The sequence below is a fragment of the Mirounga angustirostris genome, unplaced genomic scaffold (genome assembly GCF_029215605.1).
Source record: "Mirounga angustirostris isolate CCGP_5_RB_7025 unplaced genomic scaffold, mMirAng1.0.hap1 SCAF_13, whole genome shotgun sequence".
NCBI lineage: Eukaryota > Metazoa > Chordata > Mammalia > Carnivora > Phocidae > Mirounga > Mirounga angustirostris.
The window spans coordinates 59554480-59566506 of NW_026991721.1; the positions used below are offsets into that span (position 1 = coordinate 59554480).

Genomic DNA, 12027 nt, shown 5'->3' on the forward strand with positions numbered 1-12027 from the left:
AAGGTTTAGAATCAGCTTGTTAATTTCCACAAAATAATTTTACTGGGATTTTTTATTGGCTTGCTTTAAATTTGTAAATCAGTTTGAAGGAGCATTGATATCTTAATAATATTTCACTTTCTAATTATAAACATGGATCTCTTCATTTATTTTGATTTCTTTAATTTCTCCTACTAAGGTTTTATAGGTTTCCTGTAGAGGTCTTGAATATATTTCATTGGATTTATTACTAGATATTTGATATTTTTTTGTTGCTATTATAAATGGTATTTTAAAATGTTATTGTTTTCTAAAAAATTTTTTTAAAGATTTTATTTATTTATTTGACAGAGAGAGACACAGCGAGAGAGGGAACACAAGCAGGGGGAGTGGGAGAGGGAGAAACAGGCTCTCTGCCAAGCAGAGAGCCCCATGCAGGGCTCCATCCCAGGACCCTGAGATCATGACCTGAGCTGAAGGCAGACACTTAATGACTGAGCCACCCAGGCACCCTAAAATGTTACTGTTTTCTAATAGTTGCTGTACCCTATACAAAAATTAGTTCATGATGGATAAAAGACATAAGTGTGAAAAGAAAATCCAAAAAGCTTCCAGAAGACAGTGTAACATTTTTATTATCTCAAGGTTTCTTAAACAAAATATAAAAAATATAAACCATAAAAAAATCAAGACATTTATCTATACTACAATTAACTTTTTAAAAAGCACCACAGAGTGAAAAGACAAGCAAAGGCAACATGTAGAGCCACTTTCTATGCTGTTGTGTGGGATGGAATGGAACTTGTCCCTGTTGGCAGTCACCCCAGAAGTTGGGGGTGATGTAGGGGAAGGAGAGGATTGGTCATCATCCCACCTGGTAACTGAATTGTTACAGAACCAAGTTTGTACTCTGTGCCCAATAAAAGCTGCCCATTAAACTGTAGCATTACTAAATAACTAAAATTTGAAACATTAAATAAATAATGATATAAAAATGTAAGCATTTGGTAGATAACCTTTATCAATTTTTAAGGATATTTCCATCAATTCTTAGTTTGCTAAGAGGTTTTATCATGAATGAATGTTGAAATTTGTCCAGTGATTTATTTTCTGCTTCTATTTAAATGATTATGGGAATTTTTCTCCTTTAATCTAATATGGTGAACTGTCGGTGTTAGACCACTTTTGCATTACTGGGATAAACCCATTTTCTTTCTTTCTTGTATAACTTTTTATTTTTATATAAGTTCAGATTTATTAGGAGAGTTGCAAGGATAGTATAATAAATTTTCATCTACCTTTTACCCAGATAGTTCGTTTGTCTCCTTTATCATTCATGCTTATTCTTCCTCTATGTATGTATACATTATTTTCCTCAACCATTTGAAAGGTTTAAGTTGCAGATATTAAATTCATTTACCCTTAAATATGCCAGTGTGTTTCTCTTAAGAACAAGGGCACTTTCTTCCATAATTCTAGTATAATTATCAAAAATTAGGAAATTTCACTTTGATACAATTTTTATCTAACTCACAGTCCTTATTAAAACTTTGCAAGTTATTCCAAGAATGTCCTTTATTTCTGTTTTTTTTTCTTGTTTTTTCTTGTTTTCTTGTTTCCAGTCCAGAATCCTGCATTGCATTTAGTGGTCACTTCTCCTTATTCTCTTTCCTATGTCACAGTTCCTCTGCCTTCTTTTTGGTTCCTTGTTTCATCATGGGACAGCTCTACAATAGGGTCTTCATTTCAAGGCCACCTCCCTCACCACATCAGACCAAGAACAGCCTTAGCTGAGCTCTTGCTTGGCAATTTCCCCTTTCCTGTTTTGCTTCCTGCTCTCCCTTAGAGGCTTGTTTCCTGAAGACCATGCCTTCAATAAATCACATTTCCCCAAATTTGTGGGGAATCCAGTCTAAGAAAATTATATTAGACCAAGTTCATTCATTGTTTTATGCAAATATTCTACAGCCACAGTAACTTTAAAAAAAAATTTTTTTTAAACTGGGTATTATTTGTTTCAGGGGTAGAGGTCTGTGATTCTTCAGTCTTATATAATACCCAGTGTTCATTACAACACATGCCCTCCCCAATGTCCATCACCCAGTTACCCCGTCCCTCCACCCCTCTCCCCTCCAGCAACCCTCAGTTTGTTTCCGGAGATTAAGAGTCTCTTATGGTTTGTCTCCCTCTCTGGTTTTGTCTTGTTTCATTTTTTCCTCTCTTCCCCTGTGATAACTTTTCTTATCCACTTTATCTTTCAGTTTCTGAGAGATATATGTTAAAAAGCCCCTCTTTTAACTATAGATTTATTAATTTCTCCTTGCTATTCTTTCATTTTGCAACATGTGTTTATTTATTTATTTATTTATTTATTTATTTATTTATTAAAAGATTTTATTTATTCATTTACTTGAGAGAGAGAGAGAGAAACAGCATGAAAGCGGAGAGGGTCAGAGGGAGAAGCAGGCTCCCCGCCGAGCCGGGAGCCCGATGCGGGCCTTGATCCCAGGACTCCGGGATCATGACCTGAGCTGAAGGCAGTCGCTTAACCAACTGAGCCACCCAGGCGCCCTGCAACATGTATTTAAAAATCATGTGTGCATCCTCAGTGGTGAGCCAGTTTATCATAGGTGATAAAGAGTCAATTACCTTTGGAACAGTTTCAGAAGAATAGGTATTAATTCTTCTTTAAATGTTTGGTAGAATTCCCCTGGGAAGCCATCTGGCCCTGGGCTTTTGTTTGTTGGGAGATTTTTGATGACTGCCTCAATTTCTTTAGTGGTTATAGGTCTGGTCAGGTTTTCTATTTCTTCCTGGTTCAGTTTTGGTCATTGATACATCTCTAGGAATGCATCCATTTCTTCCAGATTATCTAGTTTGCTGGCATATAGTTGCTCATAATATATTCTTATAATTGTTTGTATTTCTTTGGTGTTGGTTGTGATCTCTCCTCTTTCATGCATGATTTTGTTGATTTGGGTCATTTCTCTTTTCTTTTTGATAAGTCTGGCCAGGGGTTTATCCATCTTGTTAATTCTTTCAAAGAACCAGCTCCTAGTTTCGTTGATCTGTCCTACTGTTCTTTTGGTTTCTATTTCATTGATTTCTGCTATGTTCTTTATTATTTCTTTTCTCCCACTGGGTTTAGGCTTTATTTGCTGTTCTTTCTCCAGCTCCTTTAGGTGTAGGGTTAGGTTGTGTATTTGAGACCTTTCTTGTTTCTTTAACAAGAATAAAATCTTTAAAAAAAAATTTATTTATTTATTTGAGACAGAGAGAATGAGAGACAGAGAGCATGAGAGGGAGGAGGGTTAGAGGGAGAAGCAGACTCCCCACTGAGCAGGGAGCCCGATGCGGGACTCGATCCCGGGACTCCAGGATCATGACATGAGCCGAAGGCAGTCGCTTAACCAACTGAGCCACCCAGGCGCCCGAGACCTTTCTTGTTTCTTGAGAAAGACTTGTATTGCTATATACTTTCCTCTTAGGACTGCCTTTGCTGCATCCCAAAGATTTTGAACAGTGTGTTTTTTCATTGGTTTCCATGAATTTTTAAAAATTCTTCTTTAATTTCCTGGTTGACGCATTCATTCTTTAGTAGGATGCTCTTTAGCCTCCATGTATTTGAGTTCTTTCTGACTTTCCTCTTGTGATTGAGTTCTAGTTTCAAAGCATTGTGGTCTGAAAATACGCAAGGAATGATTCCATTCTTTTGGTACCGGTTGAGACCTGATTTGTGACCTAGGATGTGATCTATTCTGGAGAATGTTCCATGGGCACTAGAGAAGAATGTGTATTCTGTTGCCTTGGGATGGAATGTTCTGAATATATCTGTGATGTCCATTTGGTCCGGTGTGTCATTTAAAGTCTTTATTTCCTTGTTGATCTTTTGCTTAGACGATCTGTCCATTTCAGTGAGGGGGGTGTTAAAGTCCCCCACTATTATTGTATTGTTGTCGATGTGTTTCTTTGCCTTTGTTATTAACTGCCTTATATAATTGGCTGCTCCCATGTTAGGGGCATAGATATTTACAATTGTTAGATCTTCTTGTTGGATAGACCCTTTAAGTAGGATACAGTGTCCTTCCTCATCTCTTATTACAGCCTTTGGTTTAAAATCTAGTTTGTCTGATATAAGGATTGCCACCTCAGCTTTCTTTTGGTGTCCATTAGCATGGTAAATGGTTTTTCACCCCCTCACTTTCAATCTGGGGGTGTCTTTGGGTCTAAAATGAGTCTCTTGCAGATAGCATATTGATGGGTCTTGTTTTTTAATCCAATCTGATAGCCTGTGTCTTTTGATTGGGGCATTTAGCCCATTTACATTCAGGGTAACTATTGAAAGATATGAATTTAGTGCCATTGTATTGCCTGTAAGGGGACTGTTACTGTATATAGTCTGTGTTCCTTTCTGGTCTATGTTACTTTTAGGCTCTCTCTTTGCTTAGAGGACCCCTTTCAATATATCTTGTAGGTCTAGTTTTGTGTTTGCAAATTCTTTCAGTTTTTGTTTGTCCTGGAAGCTTTTTATCTCTCCTTCTATTTTCAATGACAGCCTAGCTGGATATAGTATTCTTGGCTGCATATTTTTCTCATTTAGTGCTCTGAAGATATCATGCCAGTCCTTTCTGGCCTGCCAGGTCTCTGTGGATAGGTCTGTTGCCAATCTAATGTTTCTACCATTGTAGGTTACAGATCTCTTGTCCCGAGCTGCTTTCAGGATTTTCTCTTTGTCTCTGAGACTCGTAAGTTTTACTATTAGATGTCAGGGTGCTGACCTATTTTTATTGATTTTGAGAGGGGTTCTCTGTGCCTCCTGGATTTTGATACCTGTTTCCTTCCCCAAATGAGGGAAGTTCTCTGCTATAATTTGCTCCAATATACCTTCTGTCCCTCTCTTTCTTCTTCTTCTGGGATTCCAATTATTCTAATGGTTTGTCTTACGGTATCACTTATCTCTCGAATTCTGCCCTCGTGATCCAGTAGTTGTTTATCTCTCTTTTTCTCAGGTTCTTTATTTTCCATCATTTGGTCTTCTATATCACTAATTCTCTCTTCTGCCTCATTGATCCTAGCAGTTAGTGCCCCGATATTTGATTGCACCTCATTAATAGCCTTTTTTATTTCTACCTGGTTAGATTTTAGTTCTTTTACTTCTCCAGAAAGGGTTTCTCTAATAACTTCCATGCCTTTTTCAAGCCCAGCTAGTATCTTTAAAATCATCATTCTGAACTCTAGTTCTGACATCTTACTAATGTCCATATTGATTAGGTCCCTGGCAGTCGGTACTGCCTCTTGTTCTTTTTGTTGAGGTGACTTTTTCTGTCTTGTCATTTTGTCCAGAGGAGAACAGATGAAAGAGAGAACAAAATGTTAACGGGGTAACAACGTCCCCAGAAAATATACTCTAAACAAATCAGAAAAGACCTGAAGCCAGGGGAAAAGAAAGGGAAAGAAAGAAAAAAGAAAAAAAAAGAAAAAGATAAAAACAAACAAAAACAAAACAAAACAAAAATAGAATATGATCAAATATGATCAGGCTGGTGCATAGATCAGTGCCACACACTAGATTTTGGGCATATTTTGGTCTGTTAGAGAAAGTGCCTCCCAAAATTGTAAAGAAAGAAAAACTTATATATGTACAAAAATAAGGGTTAATATGATGAAGGGATGGAATATGACTGTAAAGATGAAAGTTATAAAAGATTTTATAAAAGGAATTGATAAGAAGTTGGTTGAAAAAAGAAAGAAGAGGATTTTAAAAAAGAGGGGGGGAGAGAATGTGATCAGGCAGGTGACTAGAACAAAGCCATACACTAGAGATTTAGGGTATATTTTGATCTGTTAGAAGAAACTGTATCCCAAAATTTTAAGAGAGAACAATATATATATATATATATATATATATATACCAAAAATAAGGTTAACTACTATGAAGGGATAGAATGTGACTCTAAAAATGAAAAATAGAAAAGATTTTTTTAAAAAAAGGATTGATAAGATGTTGTTTGAAAAAGGGAATAAGAAAAGTTCAAAATAAAACAAAGAAAGAAAAAGAAAAAAGAGAAAATTTAAAAAATTAACTTTGAAAGACTAAAGAATCATGGTAAAAAACCCATGAATTTTATGTGCAGTATTCCCCTAGCCCTGGAGTTCTGCCATTCTCGTTGATCGGTAAACTTGGTCTTGGCTGGCTGTTCTCGCTGATCTTCTGGGGGAGGGGCCTGTTGCCGTGGTTCCCAAATGTCTTTGCCAGAGGTGGAATTGCCCTGCCCTTGCCCGGTTAGGGCTAAGTAATCTGCTCAGGTTTGCTCTCGGGTGCTTTTGTTCTCTGCAAGCTTTCTGTACAGCTTTGGAGGTGGAGAGTGAAAATGGGGGCCTCCCAATCTCAGTCCTGGAGGAGCCGAGAACTCGGGCCCCACTCCTCAGTGCGCCCCCAGAGAAAAGCAGTCAGTCACTCCAGTCTCCCCGGCCTCTGGCCGCACTCCATGCTCACCTGGCCTGTGACCAAGCGTTTTTTATCTCTGGCACCCGACCCCCATGTGGAGTCTTCAAACCCAGCAGATCCCTGCGCTGTGCTCCCGTGCTGCTCCTCCCTGGGGAGGAAGGGGAGTCTCCCCTGATCTGCCACTTGTTGGGTCCCTGCTGGAGGAACAGTGGCCCGACTGTGCTGCGGATCACAGTTTATGGCAACCCCGAGCTGAGAGCCCGCGCCTCGGCTCCCTCTCTGCAGCGGGCTTCCCCGCTCCGATACCTGGGAGCTCTGCTGCCCTCAGGCACCCCCAGTCTTTCTGTGACCCCGAGGGTCCTGAGACCACACTGTCCCAGCGAGTGTTCCACCCCCACTTAGCCACTGGAGCGACGTCCCTCAGCGGAGCTGACTTCTAAAAGTTCTGATTTTGTGCTCTGCGGCTCTATCACTTGCCAGAAGTGGCCCACGGAGGCCCCTCCCCCGCCGTCTATTCTCCGAATATCGCCTCAGATTCACTTCTCCGTCCGTCCTACCTTCCAGAAAGTGGTCGCTTTTCTGTTCAGAGAGTTGCTGCTATTCCTTTCTTCGATCTCCTGTTGAGTTCGTAGGTGTTCAGAATGGTTTGATCCCCATCCAGCTGAAATCCTGGGACCAGACGAAATCCAGATCTCCTACTCCTCCGCTATCTTGCTCCCCCCGCCCACGTTCCACTTATATTTTTATAACAATGTCTCTTTCATCTCTTTTTCTAAAAGCCCTAATTGCAAACCCACACTGTCACCAGCATTCCTGATCTCTCTTTCCCTACTCTGTTTTCTTTTCATAGCCCTATCACCTTTTTACATATAGTATAAATTACTTACTTATTTTGTTTATTGTATCTCTCCCCCTGCCTCCAAAAGGGTAGGGACTTTTATTTGTTTCATTCACTCCTATACCTCTAGTGCTCCTCATAGGTTATGCCATAGAGTAGTAGGTGCTCAGTGAGTGTTTTGAGTGAATGAATGTCAAGTGTGGATTTGTATCCACGTCTTTCTCCCAAGCACAATAAGAACTTTAGTGCTCTTCTGGTTTCCTTTCTCACCTCTCATCCTCTCCTCACCCTCCATCCTTCCTAGTATGCTTTATGCTTATGTTAAGATTCCCTGGAATTTAATTCCGGATGGTTGTGAGGATTCTTGTTTTGCAGCCTACTCATTTAGACTTGGCAATATGTTTTACAAATGTCTTTGCTCATCAAAGCTTCTTGTAGCTCTTGTATTCATTTTCCTCTCTCAGAAATATACTTTTGTATATTTTTTTTCAGAGAGAATCTGTAGATGGTAAATTTGGGGGGTCTTTGTATATCTAGAAATGTCTTTATTCATCTCCAATCTTCAGTGATACTGTGGCTACATACAGAATTCCAGGTTTAAAAAATTTCCTCGGGGCGCCTGGGTGGCTCAGTTGGTTAAGTGACTGCCTTCGGCTCAGGTCATGATCCTGGAGTCCCTGGATCGAGTCCTGCATCGGGCTCCCTGCTCGGCAGGGAGTCTGCTTCTCCCTCTGACCCTCCCCCCGCTCATGTACTCACTCTCTCTCATTCTCTCTCTCTCAAATAAATAAATAAAATCTTTAAAAAAAAAATTTCCTCATAACTTTGAAGGTATTGAAGATGTTACCCCTCAGTGGTGAGGTTTTAAAAATGTATACTAATTATGATCTGGTATAGTAATTATTGTTGTTGTTTGTGTGGTTTTATCCTAATTGGTGCTCAGTAAGCCCTTTCAGTGTGAGTGCTACATTCTTTTTATAGTTAACTTTGGAAGTAGCTGTGCCAGGCACTGGGTTAAGCAAAGAGAAATGAAATAAGATGTGACGAAGGCCTTCCTCGAAGAATTTGCAGTGTAGTGGACAAATCACACGAGTAACTAGATAGTGGTGATGCACTGGACTAAGGGCTACGAAGTGGGAAGCACTTAGTACAGAGGGTATTTCTAGAGCATGGAAGAGAACATCTCACCAAGTCAGAGGGCACGTTTGTGCATGATGTGTAGCTTAGGCCTCGAGTGCCTTATGTCTGGGTCTCCAAAGACTGGGATTTGAACTCAGGGTGAGTGTAGAATACAATCCACACACACCAGTTAGTTCTAATCACAGGCTCTACCAGACATCAAAAAGGACAGGAGAGCGTCAGGGACAGTCGGTCCATCTGGCCAAGCATATCTTGCTGGTGTCTCCCCTCTGTCCAGAGAGGTGGCAACTGTCAGCGGCTGTGTAGGCCAAGAAACCTCCCAGATGTGAGAAGGACCCATAAAGAGGCTCTTAGACTTTTACCCCACATTTCCCACCCCCAGTGGAAAGTCTCAGGAGCCAGAGACCCCTTCCACTGTCACACAAAGGAGTGTTATGCTAGCCAGCAGGCCACACCTCCCAGGCCATGTGATTGGAATCCATGTCCTGGAATTATTGCTGAGCCTTACTTATCCAGTCTTTCTCCTTCTCTATGTAATTTGTGCGTTGTAAACCCCTCTGTTTACACATGCACAAATTCTATTTGAGGTCTACCCCAGGGGCTTTTTAGTAGACAGGCCTGGCCTATCAAATTAGCAGTGTGACCTCTTAATGTATGTTCTTCATTTTGCATCTTTTCTGGTCACTGAAAGATTTTGGGGGCTACTCTCTATTAAAAAGCAGCCCTCCTTGGGAATATGTAGGTGCTAGGTTTCAGGCTCTGAGACCCGCGAGTTTTGCAGAGGCCAGTGGGTAGCCCGTTTGTCCTCCATCCTCCTTCAGTTCGTTGCCCACTCTCTATGCTGACAGGTTCACGAGGATACGTATCACATGCAACAGGGCCTGCAGGAGCGAGTGAAAAACTGCAAGAGGATCAGGACGGACCAACGCTCCGTATACCTTCAGAGGGTAGAGTGCCAACAGCTGGAGCAGAAGCTGAAGCAGGCAGAGGCCTGGTTGCTGCGGCTGGGACAGCTGGCCCGCCTAGTAGACTACATGATTTGCCAGAGCCTTGTGTCTATCGTAGAGGAGGAGATAACCTCCTTTGTGGCCAACATGCTGCAAGTGAGGTGGTGGGTGGCATGTGGGGAGGTGGGCAGAGGCAGGCAGCAGACACTGACATGTAGCCCCCTGACCTCTCCTGGCCCTTCCTTACAGGCCCCAAGGAAGAAACCCTTTCTCTCAGCCCAGCTGGTCTTTGACAATCATGGCCAGCTGTCTCATGAGCCGTGTATTGAAAATATGATCCAGATTTTAAATGTGGGCCTGCAGTCTGTCAAGGCCTCTGTCCTGAAGGTATTCTGGATTGGGCAGGGGGCTGGCTGTAGGAATTCCCAATTCCTATCCTCTGTGTAATTAGAAGCTCTCAGCCTGGTCTGAACCCTCACTGGTTTCCATTTCTGCCCCCTCTACATACCTTGGCATGAAGGTAATGCAATCTCCAGACCTGAAGACCCCCTGCGACTCCTTGTATTCTGAAGGTATTTAAGTAAGGAGACTTAGGCAGGGGGCAGGGAGGGTGGAAGGAGGGGGACAGGCACATGCACAGTATCAAGGGCATGGCCATAGAATCAGACCTTGGGTGTGGATGGAACAGCTGTATCTGGGTAGTGCACACAGGTGTTGGGGGGGCATGTTTTTGCTCACTCAGGTGTGTGCTTGTGTGTATGTGTGTGCATGCAGTCGAGTGGAATGAGAGGTGTATGAAAGAATGTGAGTGAGTACATTGTCCTTCCTCTGGTTCATCCAAACTCTGTGAGGCTTTTCTCTAATGTTGTAATGGCATTTTGTTTCCTGTTAAATTTGATTGCTAAGTTAATTTGTACTTACTTGAACTCTGCTTGTTCAATATTTGCTTTATTTCATACAGCTCTTTTTTATTTCATATAGGATAATCCATTAATATTATTGAGCCATTATGGTTACCAGTTATTACTGGTTATCAGTCCTCAAACTTGTGAACCACCAGGGAGGAAATACATCTTCACACTTCCTTTATTTGGAATACTAACCCAGTTACAAATAAAATCAATACAGGCATTCAGTCACATCTGACATGTAGGTGCTCCCCCCGCCCTTAATTCAACTAGTATGTTTTCATGAAGATGATTTAAAGACATGAAGTTAATTTTAGGAAATAGGTGACAGGGGAGGAAAAGGTTCATTGAAAGGAGTCCATGTCTTTTACGGATGACACCAATTTGGGCACATTCTTTTCTCAAGTGAATCTAGGATAATGGGTAGAGACAACTGATGTTTGTTTACATGATACAGTGGGACCAAACATGTTAGTTTACTAACCTATAACATGGGAATAAGAAGAATACCTAACTTGCAGGATTAAAAGAGGTAATATGTCTAGTGTAGTGCTCAGCACGTAGTGATACATGCTATAGATAGTAATTTCTTACTGTTACTAGTATTAAAGATAGAAATAAACCAGATATTTCACATTATTCTCCCATTTAATACTAATTCGTATTTTGGCATACTGTAGTAATTTTCTTTGAATGGCAAAACAGATAAAAACCTTAAAAATTTTATTCTAAGTTCTAATGAAAGTGAAAATGTTTACTTGCAGTGTCTTGGGTTACCCCTTCTACTTTTTTTTTCTTCGTGGGCAGCAAAGCAAAGTTTACTGGGCGATAGGCCAAAGCTCCCAAAGAGGGAGGGGACCCGAGAGGTTTGCCCACCCCTTCTACTTTTAAAAGAACACCATAGACTGATATATTTAGGGGTTAAATGTCCTGATGCTTGTTATCTTACGTTCACATGTTTTAGGGGAAAGAGAGGAGGAAAAACAAACAAAGCAATGTGACAAAATGTTAATAACTGTTGAATCAAAGTGGATGGATAAAGGGATTTGTAGTACCTTTAAACTTCTCTACATATTTGAGATTTTTCGGAATCAAAATTTGAAGGAAAAAAAAAAAAGATCAGCATGGAAAATCGAAGTAATAACATGGAGGAACCAGAACCAAAGTTCTGATTTAGGGATTTTCTTAAGTTCTTTATGAAAATTGGAGTAGCATTTAATAAAAGTAAATACTGAGTAGTTAAAACACAACTAGTAGTCTTTAAGAAATGTACATCTATCTGAGAAATCTTTTACTTAAGTGAGGCAAAATTTGCATGGCATTTTAACCAAATTACAAAATGATTTTGGTGCCTCTGTGTATATTTTCAAAAATATGAAAAATCAGCCCCTTACAGTAGAAACTTACACACTGACTAGGTTCTGGTCCCTAGAAGAAGACCCAGCCTATTACTAATAAAACAGGTGCAGCATATCCTGCAGTCTTAGGCTGCATTCTCCAACATTTTCCAGAGAACAGTCTTAGTACTGGAACATTTTGCAACTAAAAAGAGATGATCAATATTGTTATCTGATGTCCTTACAATCTTATCAGGAATTTTCTGCAATTTAAAACTGGGAAATTACAACTGGATAAGATTTTTCTCATCTGGCAGGTGTCAAGTTCAGGAACTTAAAGTTTTTATATTAACTTTACCAAGATCAGTGTATCTTTTTGATATTTTATGATAAACTTTTTTGTATATGTTTTGGTTGGGATGGCTTTGAA

General features: G+C 40.4%; 1 protein-coding gene across 1 annotated transcript in view; it reads left to right on the forward strand.

The window, feature by feature from the left end:
- The window catches only part of DNHD1 (dynein heavy chain domain 1), a 79977-nt gene that overhangs the window by 14653 nt on the left and 53297 nt on the right, over window positions 1-12027 (forward strand). The window contains exons 7-8 of the mRNA XM_064575855.1: window positions 9254-9739; window positions 9873-9924. Of these exons, the coding sequence (XP_064431925.1) occupies window positions 9254-9739; window positions 9873-9924 (538 nt within the window). The remainder of the gene's footprint in view (window positions 1-9253; window positions 9740-9872; window positions 9925-12027) is intronic.